Source organism: Oncorhynchus tshawytscha, linkage group LG34 (assembly GCF_018296145.1).
Source record: "Oncorhynchus tshawytscha isolate Ot180627B linkage group LG34, Otsh_v2.0, whole genome shotgun sequence".
Taxonomy (NCBI): domain Eukaryota; kingdom Metazoa; phylum Chordata; class Actinopteri; order Salmoniformes; family Salmonidae; genus Oncorhynchus; species Oncorhynchus tshawytscha.
In genome coordinates, this window is record NC_056462.1 from 15,740,465 (window position 1) to 15,758,035 (window position 17,571).

Sequence of the window (17,571 nt, forward strand, 5' to 3'; positions counted from 1 at the left end):
CAATGCAGAACCCAGATGCACAATGCACTTCTCTCTCCCGCCAATTTGTGCACATTCATTTATCTCAACTTCATTGTGTGAATTGTTAACGGTTGGTTGTTAGTGTATATCCCGTTTCATTACATATATCACCAGTAGTACATTTACCATCATTAATTTCTAATATACGATGTTTGTTTGGTTATGGTCATTTCTGTTAATGCATCCAATATATTATTATTCCAGTCTTCCTGTTCTCATTGTCGGAGTGGGCACATTGTTTGCAGAGCACACAACCTGTGCTACACTGAGAAACACATTTTGGTTCATTCCATTCCATTGAACAGTTTTGTCTATTCAATATATTCATTGTCTTTTGTTTGGAGCGTTCCTGTCAATGTTGAGTAAGGACGCGCATCTGATTGTGCATAGAAGTATATACGCCTGCAAATGTAGGCATATAAATGTGCCCATTTGGGGATCTGATAGTATTTCTGATTGGCTTAATACACCACCCCTAATGAGCTGTGGAGCTTCTCAAAGTAACGTTTTCTTCACCTCAAACAGCAAGCAAACCGTCTTTTTTTTTTGTTTTACATCCGTTGAGAATGACAAAAGTTCCTCAATGTATTTGAAAAATCTTCCCAGCTCTCTCCCTTTGGGAAAAATGTTGTGCTCTGATCCAGTGCAAACATCATAAAATAGTTCTACCTGATTACTCAGTGCTTGACTTGGACTTAAATAGGTTCCCGTACTCATTTTGGGTGCTGCTACTGTTTTATATTTAGGCGCAGGAGCTCCACAATGCTTTTGACATAATATTCGCAAGTATTTGAACATTCTAGGTGCTGCTTCTCAGCTCCGGTGAGCTCCTGCCCAAGTCAAGCACTGCATCTTATCCCGTGCGCAAATACCCTACAGCTGTGTCTGTCTCGAGCTCACTGGAAACTCTAAGGGCCCCAGAATATTTTATACAATGTTGCAAGTTCCCTAGCATTAGCTTCCAGCCAGACCAAGTTAATAGTTGATACAATGTTTCAAGTTCGTTGCAGACAGGCAATGCATAGCCAATGTGATTTATAGGATATTTTTTTATCATGATATTTTCTGTCTGCGGGCTGCAATGAAGATGCTATTATAAATTAAATGAAAGTCTTCCACGTAATGTGCATAGAATAACTATAACTGGCACACAGATCAGTAGAAAGGGTAAGATAAATTGGCATTCCACATGAGAAAGGTTGCAGGCTCCTCGTGTAGCTTATTACCGGAAACTTCAGGAGAGTAACGGACGAATCTGCGAAATCCAGCAGGAGCGAGAGAATGGTTGGGTCAGGTTAAGTTTTTTTTCTCCTGGTTATCTAGATCTTTGGCTCCCTCTTGAGTAATTAGTGTGTTATTTAATCAAACAGTAAGCTTAAAGCATCAGACAAGCTCAATGCATATAGTTGATTTTATTGAAACACATAGGGTTGTGCCTTTATTTTTTTTATTTTTTTAACCTTTATTTTACTAGGCAAGTCAGTTAATTAAGAACAAATTCTTATTTTCAATGACAGCCTAGGAACAGTGGGTTAACTGCCTGTTCAAGGGCAGAACGACAGATTTTGTACCTTGTCAGCTTGGGGATTTGAACTTGCAACCTTTTGGTTACTAGTCCAATGCTCTAACCACTAGGCTACACTGCCGCCCCAATATGGAAAATATGGAAAGATACACGTAAAGAAATGTAGACCAATTGATTGGTCGAAAGAACAGACGACTTTTGGTCGACCAAGGTTTTTTGGGGGCGGGGACTGCCCTAGTGTGAATGCCTTACCCTTTGCCCAACTGGATACAGAGATAATAATATAAGTGGATGATGTGAATAAATTATGTAGTGTGCCATGTTGCTTTTTGATTGAACCCTGTGTGTGTGTGTGTGTGTGTGTGTGTATGTGTGTACAGCTAGCTGCGTTGGCGTGTGGTTTCGTCATGAGGCTGTACGCGGGGATGGAGGATAAGGGCTTCCTCAGGCAGCTCCACCTAGTGGGCCTGGTGGCACAGTTTGAAAGCCTGCTAAGCACCTACAGTGAGTACTCTAGTAGGGTCAAAGGTCAACTGTCTTACACACTGATCTAAGGTCTGTTTTTGCATTTCCACCCCTAACAGTGGAGTTTAGGATTGAGGGAAGGTAAGCTCATCCGAGATATGTGTCTAAGGGTAACTTTTACCTAAAGGATTTCCCAGTTTGAAAGGTCCTTCAAGACTAACAAAGAGTACAGGAAGTTGTATAACATGCTTTTATACAAGTAATGCACAGTTAATAAAAATGGTACCATTTGATAATATTTTGTACCATTTGTCATAATTGTGCATTACCATGATAGAATGTGTAATGCAGTTTAAAACCATTATATTTCCATGATCCGCATCTATACCATTGTATAAATTAGGCAATACCATGGTATTATTTAGGTGCATGGCAGTACCATCATACTTCAAAGCTAAACCCATGGTACATTTCCATGATTCAGATCTATACCATGGTATAAATTCTGAAATACCATGGTCATATTTAGGTACAATGGTAATTTCATGGTAGTACCATCATACTTCAAGGCTAAAACCATGGTACATTTCCGAGATTAAGACTGTACCATGGTATTAGTGAAAATACAATAAGGTTACCATGGTTATGAATTAAAGTACCATAGTGGTACCATGGTACATTTTTGTAAGGGATAGTTTGAAGGCATGTACTGCAGACAGATTATCTGGTTACCATAGAGACGGCCTGATTCACTGACTAAAAGTCTCATCAAAGAGAGAGAACTTCTACGATAACAAACCACGTTTCATGTAGTTACTTTCTTCTGAACTTGTTTATGGTACTTTCTAGTACGTCAAGCTAGTTTACAGAGTATCTAGCTAACTAGCCAGTTAGCTCTGTAGCTATGAATTGTTAATCTTCCATTGTTTAGCGAAGTAGCTAGCTGGTTGAAGTTTTCCTTTTGTAACCAGGACAGATTTAAGCAACAATCACCTCCCTAAATGCTGTTTACATTGATATCCATACTGAAAGAAGCAGTTATGGACCTCATGGGCACCCTTAACTTTTCACTTAATTTTAGGGGGAATTCATCATAAAATGATTTGTGCCAGTGACTTAAAGTTAAGGAAACTTGAAGTTAATTTTCCCCTCATTTCCCTTAAGGTGTTTTATGCAAATTGGCCCTATTGCCCGTTTTGTTGCCCAGTGTATTTCTCCTACTATGACCAGAACAGATTGTCTACTTCAAGCGAACAGGAAGTAACCTCTAATTGACTAATTGGTGCTGCTGTTACAGGTGAGGAGATTGGCATGCTGGAGGACATGGAGGTGGGCATCTCAGACCTGCACCGGGTGGCCTTCAAGATCACCCAGGCCAAGACAGACGACCCCTGTGACCTGCAACCTGTAGTCATCGGCAGGCGGTGAGACTCTATTACCCAGCATCCTTTAACCAGTGGTTTTGTCATTACATGGGAGATTACATAGTGTGAAATAGTTTTTTTTTTAGAGATCAGCTTGGGGACTTCATACATCATATCATACTGTAATGCAGAGTAATACATTATTATTGATCCAACTTGCCAAATTGTTTTATCAGGTGTATAGTTTTTCCTATTCTCTCTTGGACAGATCTCCGTAAACATAACTGGTACCGTATAATCTGTCGGGAAGAAATGGGATGGGTGGGATAATGTAGTAGCAGTAGTTGCTGTGTTTGGGTTTTTCGTCATTGGTCATTTGGAAAATCACGATTTCGCAGGTGTTAGCATCTTTCAAATTTAGAAAGGGGAGTGCGTCTAAGTAGTCCTTAGACTACTGGCGCAGTAGTCTAAGGCACTGCATCGCAGTGCTAGCTGTGCCACCAGAGATTCTGGGTTCGAGCCCAGGCTCTGTCGCAGCCGGATGCGACCGGGAGGCCCATGGGGCGGCGCACAATTGGCCCAGCGTAGTTAGGGAGGGTTTGGCCGCCAAGGATATCCTTGTCTCATTGCGCACTAGCGACTCCTGTGGTGGGCCGGGCGCAGTGCACGCTGACCAGGTCGCCAGGTGTACGGTGTTTCCTCCGACACATTGGTGGCTTCCGGGTTGGATGTGCACTGTGTCAAGAAGCAGTACGGCTTGGTTGGGTTGTGTTTCGGAGGACGCATGGCTCTCGACCTTCGCCTCTCCCGAGTCCGTACGGGAATGCAGCGATGAGACAAGTCTGTTACTACTACCAATTGGATACCACGAAATTGGGGAGAAAAAAACGAAAGGGGAGGGCACATTTGGCCTGTAACTTTTAAAAAGAGAGGGTGGAGCTCCTCGTTCTGGTTCCGCTCCTCGTTCTAGCATCTCTTCTCTTAACACGTATGGACCCAGAATTTAATCGAGCAGCTGACCAGTTACATGAGACTTTAGTTCTGGGTTAACCGAGATTCAGCTTTTCCTATTTCACCAATTCTATCTACTGATTGAGGTGGTGTAGATGGTAGTCTAATTATTCCAAAAGCAGTAGACATACTGCAGCGAATTTGGGAGGTAGCCGGGGTTGAAAAGTCCTTAAAAACATTTATTTTCCATCTGAGAATAATGAATAGGTTACAGTGAGCCATTTCCAGTTATCCAGGCTAATCTACTTCAAGTCGATTGTAATAATAAAACACCTGTATTTAATTGGTCGTGGCTCGTATCATTATTTGGAAATATTCCACTGAAGCCTGACTGTGTTTGTTTAAACAACTGATCCTGTATCTCAGTAACGGGAGTAAGCAACACATTTATCTCAATGCTGACGTGTGCTGTTAACCAGTAAACCTGTCAGATGGGTAATAAATAGTAATGTAATTCTATCAGACCAATCAGTGCCATGTCAAGGCCCAGTGAAAGTTGTGTGGACATCACAACATCCTACTTACTGTAACTTCAGACTCCACCAAGCCTCTGTTCAGGCTTGTGCTCAGATTTGAAGTGTTAAAAGAATGGGTGAGAAATGCTTCAAAGTTGGTATGTGATGTCTTGATGTCCACGCATATCAAATCTCTGTTTACACTTTCTCTTTCACCCTTCCTTCCTTCCTTCCTTCCTTCCTTCCTTCCTTCCTTCCTTCCTTCCTTCCTTCCTTCCTTCCTTCCTTCCTTCCTTCCTTCCTTCCTTCCTTCCTTCCTTCCTTCCTTCCTTCGTACCTCCAACTCTCTCTCTCTTTCCCCTCCTCCTATTCTCCCTTCCTATCCCTCTCTCCTTCCCTCTCTCCCTCCCGCCTACCTCCCTCCAGCGACCATTATACTGTAGAAGTGCCATTACCACGGCTGGCCTTCCAGACGTTACCCCATGAGATCAAAGAGGGCAAGGCGTTGCAGGTTTACCCGGTGCTCTTCAACGTGGGAATCAACGAACAGCAGACAATAGCAGACAGGTACCGAAACACTTTTCTCTTTTACGGGCGAATCATATCTTCCACTTTAGTTACAAATGTTCACTTATTCTCCCATTGACATCAGTTCATGATTAAGTGACATTTTGACTGAAGTAGAAGTTCAGTCAACCAGCCTTTACTGATCCCTCAGTTTCTTCTGTTACACACTATGGGAGAAAATCATTTGTTTTGGATGAGATGATGTTGTCTATAGTCATTTCCCATCACGCTCCCAAGGTCATTGTCACCCAGTGTAATGTTATCGCCTTTGGAGCATCGAATAGGATTGTTTCCATCCAGCCAGTAAGCCTGGTTTGAGACAGGATATCGTGGCCGTGATGTTAGGCTCACATTCAGAAAGAAACTGTGTTAGTAGTCATTTATTGCAATCATTTCAAGACTGCCAGACCTAAGTCACTTCTGGAATGCACACGATCAGTCTCACTGACCCGTAACTTTCACCCAAATCTGTGATATCTCAGACTTGGGTGAATGATGCGCCATGCCATAGAGATCCGGCATTTACAAAATCACACTGATTGCCGTAACGGGAGGTGCTATAGTAATCAACTGACATTCCAAATTGCACAAGCATGTCTCCTGTTCCATCATAAAATGTGATTCATATATGCAGCCTCTCATGACCAACAAGTTTCTCATAAGGACCTATAAGCTCCGCCCATTGGTTTTTCTGCTAATTAGACTTTTTTCCCCTACCAAACTTTGAACAAGCATATCTACCATAACGACCTATATCATTTCGGTACTTAAAATGAAATTATGCAATAATTGTCACTAACTGACATAAGAAGGAGCGCTCTGTCATTCGTGGGGGACAACAGGTTTACTGTAGACTTGTTCTCTCTTTCTCCCTGTACAGATTAACTTGTCCTTTCAGGTTCTCTTTCTCCCTGTACAGATTAATTTGTCCTTTCAGGTTCTCTTTCTCCCTGTACAGCTTAACTTGTCCTTTCAGGTTCTCTTTCTCCCTGTACAGATTAACGTGTCCTTTCAGGTTCTCTTTCTCCCTGTACAGCTTAACTTGTCCTTTCAGGTTCTCTTTCTCCCTGTACAGCTTAACGTGTCCTTTCAGGTTCTCATTCTCCCTGTACAGATTAACGTGTCCTTTCAGGTTCTCTTTCTCCCTGTACAGATTAACGTGTCCTTTCATGTTCTCATTCTCCCTGTACAGATTAACGTGTCCTTTCATGTTCTCATTCTCCCTGTACAGATTCGGAGACATCTCTTTGCAAGAGAGGATAAACCAGAGGAACTTTGAAATTTTAGACAGTTATTACAAATCACTAAGCGATAAGGTGCCATCAGAATGTAAGTGCATCAACTGTCACTTTAACATCAAAACATCAGAAGTATATAAATGTCATCAATCATCATGCAATAGTATCCATCTTGCTTTTTCATAGAACACATTTTGACTTCATCCCACAGAAGAAAATGAGTTCTGTATATTGTAACGATCCATGCCCATTTGTATATAAGCAACATACACTGAGTGTACCAAACATTAAGAACATCTTCCTAATATTGAATTGCACTCCCCGACTTTTGCCCTCAGAACAGCTTCAATTCGTCGGGCATGGGCTCAACAAGGTGTCGAAAGCGTTCCTCAGGGATGCTGGCCCATGTTAACTCCAATGCTTCCCACGGGTGTCAAGTTGGCTGGATGTCCTTTGGGTGGTGGACCATTCTTTATACACACAGGAAACTGTTGAAACCTTCCAGTTCTTGACACAAACCGGTGCACCTGGCACATAATTCCATCCCCCGTTCAAAGGCACTTCAATATTTTGTCTTGCCCATTCACTCACTGAATGGCACACATACACAATCCATCTCTCAATTGTCTCAAGGCTTAGAAATCCTTCTTTAACCCGTCTCCTCCCCTTCATCTACACTGATTGAAGTGGATTTAACAAGTGACATCAATAAGGGATCATAGCTTTCACCTGGTCAGTCTATGTCTTGGAAAGAGCATAATGTTTTGTACACTCAGTGTAGTTTTATTACAGACATAAGATACAATGTGTCTTTATTTTACAGTCCAACACACACACACACACACACACACACACACACACACACACACACACACACCAGTATTTCCATTTCCCGTCTATCATCGATTCAGCTCCTGCAAAATACACCCATGTGGGTCAGATTTGCAGACAGATACACGACCACAGAGATCTACGTTTGTAGTAGTTTCCATAGATACCCTCATTCTCGTTGTCAGTGTACCGTATATTTTCAATACCTGCATCCTTCCTGTTGCATGAACACACACACACACACACACACACACACACACACACAACTCCTTCCTGTTACAGCGCTGTCGAGCAGCCAAATGAACTCGCGTTTCGTTTCGTTTCCTTTCACAGGTCTGCCATGTTTTCAAACGCAGACGGACTTGAAAGATTTACTTGGAACCCTGGGCCAGAATGTAGTGACGAAGAAGAGAAAGAATGTGGAGATACTGTGGCTCGCTGGAACGGTGAGGATAGAATAAGATATATAACAAGTGGATCCATTCTTATACGTCTGGCTTGACGTCATTCATGCAAACTCGTCAGCCTGCTCATGTCCCTACGTATGGAGGTTGATACGTTGGTGCCCTGAGGAGAAGTTTTGAACTTGTGAATGCAATGCACCTGCTACACTGAAGACTTCATAAACATATTCGACATCTGGCAGAAGACCATGCAAGGCTACAAATAACCCTGATGATTTAGGGGAAATCTCCCAGAGAATGGGCATCCGATTACCTAATCACATAGGTAGGCATAGAGCAGCAATGGAAGCTACACTTGACCGATTTATATCATATACTGTATCTAGCCAAACCAATCCGGAACCCCACACACACATGATTAATAACACTATTGATAAAGGAGTAAAGGTTGAACACACACATTCCTTTCCAGGTAGTTATTCCTCTGGTATTTGGCTAATGGTTCCTCTGGTATTTCCAAAGACTTCAGACAGTCTTTGGAAAATGAAAGCAGATCTCTTCTGGTTGTAACTATGAGCATCCTTCTCTTTCCCTCCCTGGTCTCTGGAATTAGCTGCGCCTGAAAAAGAAGTCTGGGAAACATCATATGCAGTGGGGCAAAAAAGTATTTAGTCAGCCACCAATTGTGCAAGTTCTCCCACTTAAAAAGATGAGAGAGGCTTGTAATTTTCATCATAGGTACACTTCAACTATGACAGACAAAATGAGAAAAAAAAATCCAGAAAATCACATTGTAGGATTTTTTATGAATTTATTTGCAAATTATGGTGGCAAATAAGTATTTGGTCAATAACAAAAGTTTATCTCAATACTTTGTTATATACCCTTTGTTGGCAATGACAGAGGTCAAACGTTTTCTGTAAGTCTTCACAAGGTTTTCACACACTGTTGCTGGTATTTTGGCCCATTCCTCCATGCAGCTCTCCTCTAGAGCAATGATGTTTTGGGGCTGTTGCTGGGCAACACGGACTTTCAACTCCCTCCAAAGATTTTCTATGGGTTTGAGATCTGGAGATTGGCTAGGCCACTCCAGGACCTTGAAATGCTTCTTACAAAGCCACTCCTTCGTTGCCCAGGCGGTGTGTTTGGGATCATTGTCATGCTGAAAGACCCACCCACGTTTCATCTTCAATGTCCTTGCTGATGGAAGGAGGTTTTCACTCAAAATCTCACGATACATGGCCCCATTCATTCTTTCCTTTACACGGATCAGTCGTCCTGGTCCCTTTGCAGAAAAACAGCACCAAAGCATGATGTTTCCACCCCCATGCTTCACAGTAGGTATGGTGTTCTTTGGATGCAACTCAGCATTCTTTGTCCTCCAAACACGACGAGTTGAGTTTTTACCAAAAAGTTCCATTTTGGTTTCATCTGACCATATGACATTCTCCCAATTTTCTTCTGGATCATCCAAATGCTCTCTAGCAAACTTCAGACGGGCCTGGACATGTACTGGCTTAAGCAGGGGGACACGTCTGGCACTGCAGGATTTGAGTCCCTGGCGGCGTAGTGTGTTACTGATGGTAGGCTTTGTTACTTTGGTCCCAGCTCTCAGCAGGTCATTCACTAGGTCCCCCCGTGTGGATATGGGATTTTTGCTCACCGTTCTTGTGATTATTTTGACCCCACGGGGTGAGATCTTGCATGGAGCCCCAGATCGAGGGAGATTATCAGTGGTCTTGTATGTCTTCCATTTCCTAATAATTGCTCCCACAGTTGATTTCTTCAAACCAAGCTGCTTACCTATTGCAGATTCAGTCTTCCCAGCCTGGTGCAGGTCTACAATTTTGTTTCTGGTGTCCTTTGACAGCTCTTTGGTCTTGGCCATAGTGGAGTTTGGAGTGTGACTGTTTGAGGTTGTGGACAGGTGTCTTTTATACTGATAACAAGTTCAAACAGGTGCAATTGATACAGGTAACGAGTGGAGGACAGAGGAGCCACTTAAAGAAGTTACAGGTCTGTGAGTGCCAGAAATCTTGCTTGTTTGTAGGTGACCAAATACTTATTTTCCACCATAATTTGCAAATAAATTCATTAAAAATCCTACAATGTGATTTTCTGGATTTTATTTTCTCATTTTGTCTGTCATAGTTGAAGTGTACCTATGATGAAAATTACAGGCCTCTCTCATCTTTTTAAGTGGGAGAACTTGCACAATTGGTGGCTGACTAAATACTTTTTTGCCCCACTGTAAGCATCTGCATAGAATGCTTTCACTTTCGAAGTGAGAATTATTTTCATAAGAACAAAAACATGTTTTCATTGAATTCCCAGTGGACTTTCCAGGGTATTTTTCTTCCCAATTCTACCTCACAGTCAGAGTAGTTGTCAGTTATGCATTATGTTTAAAATAGTTTGTTTTTGTTTACGTTATTGAGGTGTTTTCTTCTGCTTCTCCCTTGGTCCAGATCTGCCGACGGCTGAACGGGATCAGGTTCACCAGCTGTAAAAGTGCCAAAGACAGGACGTCGATGTCTGTAACCCTGGAGCAGTGTGCCCTGCTGAGAGACGAGCACCAGCTCAACAAGGATTACTTCATACGAGCCCTGGACTGCATGCGGAGGTGAGAGAGAGAAACTCAACTTTGGGGGAGAGGCCTTAAAAGTTATTTCCTGATTTACAGTAGGGCTCCTCGCATTCTCTCTCTCCTCGCGTTTTCTCTCCTTACCTCATTCTCAAAAGGAAGGAATGGAGAAGTGAGCATTGAAGGGGGAAATCTGAGGACAGGAACCTCCAATCTGCTCCACCACTGCTTGCATCACTTCCCTCTAATGTTTTTAGGTGGATGTAGGTGGTGAGTGAATGGGGGAGATCTACAAAGGGAATCAGAAATTGACTTTTGATATTCCCCTTAATGTCTCTGGGCCCTGAAGTTGATTGGGTAACCTGGTCAGGAAAACTCCTGGTCCTAATTATAATAAGCTCCAGGAGTCTTTCCTGACTAAGTAACCGACCTCACTGGGGAAAAACTCGAGGCTCTACGTATGCCAATATTCCCTCATTGTGAAAAGTAACTAATGTTTGAAAGGACAGAGGAAGTGGCAAACATCCTGCTGATCGATCTGTGGCTGCCAACTGGCTAATGCAGCTCAGTGGCATGCGCAAACACACAGCAGCATGTCTATCACACTGTTCACTGGCACCACCCATTTCACCACCCCTAGTTGGTATCAGAAGCCACGCCCCCACCCTGATAGCCTGCCTCATCTCATCTGACTTGCTCAAAGTTCACATCAGAGACACGTCGTAGCTTGGCATGGGCCCTGCTTGAATACTTTAGAAATGTTTCATTCCCTCCCTTCCTTCTCTCAAATAAATCACTGATCTGATGTGACTGGGTGGGTGAAAGCTACAGTGCTGTATCTAAAGGAACCCATGTGTTGGAACCCAATGTTGGATAGGTGACAACATCAGTGATAACCTAATATAGTGATAACCTAATATAGCATTTCTACAGCATTTGAACAGGGCCTATGGTGCATCATGATGTCACCCAGGCATATTCCCATAATCACCCTCTCCACTGTCTGTCCTCGTGATGTCAGAAGCCCTCAACCATGTGACCTAGAGATGAGAGCATACAATTCTGTCAACAGAGAAGTTTGGCAGAAGAACACATGATCACCACAACTATCTTTTTTTATATTTATTTATTTAATTATACCCCTTTTTCTCCCCAATTTTGTGGTATCCAATTGGTAGTTACAGTCTTGTCCCATCGCTGCAACTTCCGTATGGATTCAGGAGAGGCGAAGGTCGAGAGCTGTGCGTCCTCGGAAACACAACCCTGCGAAGCTACACTGCTTAACCTGGAAGCCAGCCGCACCAATGTGTCGGAAGAAACACCATACACCTGGTGACTGTGTCGGCGTGCACTGCGCACGGCCCGCCACAGGAGTTGCTAGTGCGCAAAAACATCCCTGCTGGCCAAACCCGGACGACGCTGGGCCAATTGTGCACCGCCCCATGGGTCTCCCGGTCTTGTCCGGCTGCGACAGAGCCTGGACTTGAACCAGGATCTCTAGTGGCACAGCTAGCACTGCGATGTGGTGCCTTAGACCACTGTGCCATTCGGGAGGCCCACCACAATTAACAGTCAATTGTATTTGGCTAGTGAAGACATCAAAACTATGAAATAACACATGGAATCAAGTAGTAACCTTTGATTCTCTCTTTGCACTCTCTTGGCATTCTCTCAACCATTTTCACCTGGAATGTTTTTCCAACAGTCTTGAAGGAGAGTTGGACCGCAGATTGAAGGAAAAGCAGCCAACAAATACTCAGCAAAAGTGCGAACTCCTTCGACTGTTGGAAAAACATTCCAGGTGAAGCTGGTTGAGAGAATGCCAAGAGTGTGCAAAACTGGCATCAAGGCAAAGGGTGGCTACTTTGAAGAATCTCAAATATAAAATATATTTTGATTTGTTTAACACTTTTTTTGGTTACTACATGATTCCACATGTGTTATTTCATAGTTTTGATGTCTTCACTAGCCAAATACAATTGACTGTAAAGATAGTATAGAATAGTAAAAATAAAGAAAAACCCTTGAATGAGCAGGTCTGTGTCTTAACAGTCAATTGTATTGGACTAGTTAGCGGTTTTGTCATAAATAATGAAAGAAAACATTCGGTATGTGGTAAAGACAAAGTGGTTGCTTGTACTATACACAAAACACATCCCACTTGGAATAGACTTCATAGACATCTTTAATTTATACAAGCTATTCTTTCCCAGATTTGATGGGCAACTTGACAAGAGTTTCTGGGTGCTTGAGTATCTAAGGAATCTTTGTTTCATCTGTGCACCAGCTGTAGAATTTCAGCACTTTGCCCTCGAATGGATTGAATGAAATTCAACCTCAAACAAAGAGTGATTATCAGAGCTTGAGAATGGATATGCTTTCCCATGTGTTCCAGTGTCAAGATGGTTCAGAGTGACACTGGAAGATGGCTGTAGGCTTGACCCGTCTATGCAAAGTTGGACCGGTAACTTTCAATCTTCAGTAAATACGTTTTAGTACTGAGCAGCTGTAAATATCAAATCAAATTTGATTTGTCACATGCGCCGAATATAACAGGTGTAGACTTTACCGTGAAATGCTGACTTACAAGTCCTTAACCAGCAATGCAGTTCAAGAAATAGAGATAACTAAGTATGATAGATCATTCTTTCAACATAGTTTTGTCAGAATAGCCTGTATACTGTGCACCACATAATGTAAATGGTCGGTTGAATGTGGCTAGTTAGTGATATTCCCATGAGTAAAAAAGTGTGGATCAAATATCTGAGGAAGTCAAATGGCAGTCTTTTGCTTGCAGAAATGCTATCACACCCACTGTGTGCAACTGCATACACTGTGTGTTCACACGTCTAAGGGGGATACCTAGTCAGTTGTCCAACTGAATGTATTCAACTGAAATGTGTCTTTCGCATTTAACCCAACCGCTCTGAATCAGAGAGGTGCGGGGGGCTGCCTTAATCAACATCCACGTCTTCAGCACCCGGGGAACAGTGGGTTAACTGCCTTGCTCAGGGGCAGAACGACAAATGTAACAAGGGCAACAAAGATACAGCTCAGATGATCACTAAAGCAGAGTTTGAGAGAACTAAGTCATTTCTAAAACACTGTAAGATAAAACTGGTGTATGTTTGGAGAAAAAGGAGTGCTTTGATAATGTCGAGGGTCGTTATGAGGCTTGTAGAACCGGTTATGGTTAGACAGTGTTGTGGCTTTGGAGCGGCCCAAGAATAAACCGGCTCTACAACAAGCCTACGGCTATAAAATGTCATCATTAGAGACTATGTGACTACTAATAATCGCAAACATCAGAGTTACTTAACTCAGCAAAAAAAGAAACAGCCCTTTTTCAGGTCCCTGTCTTTCAAAGATCATTTGTAAAAGTCCAAATAACTTCACTGTTAAACACTGTTTCCCATGCTTTTTCAATGACCCATAAACAATTAATTAACATGCACCTGTGTAACGGACATTAAGACACTAACAGCTTACAGACGGTAGGCAATTAATGTCACAGTTATGAAAACTTAGGCCTCTTTAGTGTCCTTTCTACTGACTCTGAAAAACACCAAAATAAAGATGCCCAGGGTCCCTGCTCATCTGCGTGAACGTGCCTTAAGCATGCTGCAAGGAGGCATGAGGACTGCAGATGTGGCCAGGGCAATTAATTGCAATGTCCGTACTGTGAGACGCCTAAGACAGCGCTACAGGGAGGCAGGACGGACAGCTGATCATCCTCGCAGTGACAACACCTGCACAGGATCGGTACATCTGAACATCACACCTGCGGAACCTGCGGTACAGGATGGCAACAACTGCCCGAGTTACACCAGGAACGCACAATCCCTCCATCAGTGCTCAGACTGTCCGCAATAGGCTGAGAGAGGCTGGACTGAGGGCTTTTAGGCCTGTTGTAAGGCAGGTCCTCACCAGACATCACAGGCAACAACGTCGCCTATGGGCACAAAGCCCCCGTCGCTGGACCAGACAGGACTGTCAAAAAGTGCTCTTCACTGACGAGTCGCGGTTTTGTCTCACCAGGGGTGATGGTCGGATTTGCTTTTATCGTCAAAGGAATGAGCGTTACTCCGAGGCCTGTACTCTGGAGCGGGGTCAATTTGGAGTTGGAGGTTCCGTCATGGTCTAGGGCCGTGTGTCACAGCATCATCGGACTGAGCTTGTTGTCATTGCAGGCAATCTCAACGCTGTACGTTACAGGGAAGACATCCTCCTCCCTCATGTGGTACCCTTCCTGCAGGCTCATCCTGACATGACCCTCCAGCATGACAATGCTGGAGCCATACCCTTCCTTCTGTGCTTGATTTCCTGCAAGACAGGCCATGGCCAGTCAAGAGCCCGGATCTCAATCCTATTGAGCATGTCTGGGAGCTATTGGATCGGAGGGTAAGGGCTAGGGCCATTCCCCCCAGAAATGTCCAGGAACTTGCAGGTGCTTCTGCCCCTGAAGAAGGCAGTTAACCCACTGTTCCTAGGCCGTCATTGTAAATAAGAATTTGTTCTTAACTGACTTGCCTAGTTAAATAAATATAAAATGTTCATGAAGCTTGATTATCTCTCTGTCAATACTGACACTGTTCCCTTATTTTATCCAACATGTATGTTGACATGTTGACATATTGACATAGAATGTACACTTGGGTTCAGACTAACTGCACAACGGTCTGGTTTCACTATGGCTTGTTCTGGATATGTGGGAGTAAGGCTTATCACATTTCCTTAAGTTTTGGGTTGAGATCTTTAAATGTCCCTTTCTGTTGGCTACATGAAATCAACAGGTGCAACAGAACGCATCCAAAGCTTTGTCCAAATAATTTTCAAGTAAATAATTGAAAGAGGAGAGATCCACATAAATGATCTTGCCTGCCTCTACTCGCTCCCTTCATACTCTTACACTCTTCCATTCATCTTTCCATTTACCCATTCATCCATTCATCTTTCCATTTACCCATTCATCCATTCATCTTTCCATTTACCCATTCATCCATTCATCTTTCCATTTACCCATTCATCCATTAATCCGTTCATTCATGCGTCTGTGCTTGCTGGTTGTCTTTGGCCCATGTCAGGGGTCTCTCCTTTACTAACCCACCGGTTCTTTCTGTCTATTCTCTGTCTCACCTCCTCGCCCCTCGTCCCCTCGCCCTGCAGTCGGCTCAGCCAGGGAGAAGTAGTGTGTCAGTGGGATTCGGACCCCGAGGCGGCGTGCTCTGTAGCGGAGAACAAGCCGGCCTCGCGACACTTCTACCCCATCGCCCTACTGCTTGTCAGCTCACACCTGCTGGTCGTGTGGTTAATTTTAAGTCTTGTTTTTCTGCTTGCAAAATATCAATAAAGTTGCTGACGATGCCATGTACTAACCTTGTGTGCGTCGGGTGGTGATTTTTGTCTGTGCAGCTTGTTTTTTGGGAGGGAGGGAGTCTGGAATTTGTGTGATTTCATTGATTTTGCTTTGAAAGGGTAATTGGGTGGAAACATTATTTAATTTGTACAATCAAACACAAGCTTTTGACTGTTAATCCGACTAGCAGGCTTGAGGATAGGATGGAATCGATTTAGAATGTAAGGGATTAAGAAAATAAATTCTCTCCGCTAAGACATTAGCTTTCTCTATTTTCACAGATACCATACTGTTGAACCTTGGAGGCTTTTTTCTCCCCTACCAAAAGCATTGGCCATATAATACTATCAGAAAGACTGGCGATAAACAGTTATCTCTTCATGTCAATGACCGAGAGCTAACGTTCTGAGAGCTAGCATTGCGTTCTGGTTGGCTGCTCTGGCACAGGTACCAAAGTGCTAACAGCGTAACTGAAGCCGATCACACTGTTACACACTCCAGTATAAACTCCAAGCAGCTTGAGGGCACGTTCTTATCATAACCTCCAGTTGACCCCTGTCAGTTGAGGGACCCTCCTCTTCATAGAGACTGTGATTTATTTACTAAGATTCTACATTTTAGTAATGTACTACATCTCTTCAACGATTCCTATGTCCTCTGGAATAGTGGAAGTGGAACCCCCTCACTCTTCTTCCCCACTCCAACTATCTCCCCCTCTACTCTAAAGTAGAGCATAGTAGGATCCTGATGAGCAGGGGAAAAATAGAGCCGTATAAATCAGTACTGATATGCTCCAGGACACTTCAAAAGCAGTTTTCTCTCCCTCCGTTAGACTGCTGTTAGTGTGTATAGACTGTTAGACTGCTGTTAGTGTGTATAGACTGTTAGACTGCTGTTAGTGTGTATAGACGGTTAGACTGCTGTTAGTGTGTTTAGACGGTTAGACTGCTGTTAGTATGTTTAGACGGTTAGACTGCTGTTAGTGTGTTTAGACGGTTAGACAGAATAACAGTAGCCGTCTCTAAAACAGCAACTGTAGGAATGTTCCCAGAATGTAGGAGCGATCCCAGGGAATAGGAATGATCGCAGAATGTAGGAGCGATCCCAGGGAATAGGAATGATCCCAGAATGTAGGAGCGATCCCAGGGAATAGGAATGATCCCAGAATGTAGGAGCGATCCCAGGGAATAGGAATGATCCCAGAATGTAGGAGCGATCCCAGGGAATAGGAATGATCCCAGAATGTAGGAGCGATCCCAGGGAATAGGAATGATCCCAGAATGTAGGAGCGATCCCAGGGAATAGGAATGATCGCAGAATGTAGGAGCGATCCCAGGGAATAGGAATGATCGCAGAATGTAGGAGCGATCCCAGGGAATAGGAATGATCGCAGAATGTAGGAGCGATCCCAGGGAATAGGAATGATCCCAGAATGTAGGAGCGATCCCAAGGAATAGGAATGATCCCAGAATGTAGGAGCGATCCCAGGGAATAGGAATGATCCCAGAATGTAGGAGCGATCCCAGAATGTAGGAGCGATTTCAGCTGACGGTGTAGGCACAGTGCACAAACATTTCTCAGTCTTAACTTGCCAGGTATGGGATGTTTACAGACTAGAGGGAGGGAGGAAGGGAGTTCCAAGATAATGATTCACTTGGACATGCTGCCAGGTATGGGATGTGCGCTACTGACTGAGCAGACATGGCTATGGACCGTTCTGAATTTATGTACTGCAAGACAGCGTTTCAAA

At 43.4% G+C, this 17,571-nt stretch overlaps 1 protein-coding gene across 12 annotated transcripts in view; it reads left to right on the forward strand.

Moving 5' to 3' along the window:
• LOC112237419 (type II inositol 3,4-bisphosphate 4-phosphatase) overlaps window positions 1–17,571 on the forward strand; it is a 226,279-nt gene that overhangs the window by 206,233 nt on the left and 2,475 nt on the right. For 8 of the 12 annotated variants that reach the window (XM_042311796.1, XM_042311797.1, XM_042311800.1 and 5 more), the window contains 7 exons: window positions 1,927–2,050; window positions 3,309–3,435; window positions 5,268–5,408; window positions 6,640–6,737; window positions 7,811–7,923; window positions 10,350–10,504; window positions 15,632–15,840. In XM_042311796.1, coding sequence (XP_042167730.1) covers window positions 1,927–2,050; window positions 3,309–3,435; window positions 5,268–5,408; window positions 6,640–6,737; window positions 7,811–7,923; window positions 10,350–10,504; window positions 15,632–15,815 — 942 coding nt within the window. In that variant the 3' untranslated portion in view covers window positions 15,816–15,840. Of the gene's footprint in view, window positions 1–1,926; window positions 2,051–3,308; window positions 3,436–5,267; window positions 5,409–6,639; window positions 6,738–7,810; window positions 7,924–10,349; window positions 10,505–15,631; window positions 15,841–17,571 lie in introns of those variants that run through there. The other 4 variants (XM_042311799.1, XM_042311807.1, XR_006080748.1 and 1 more) reach the window with 3 other exon arrangements.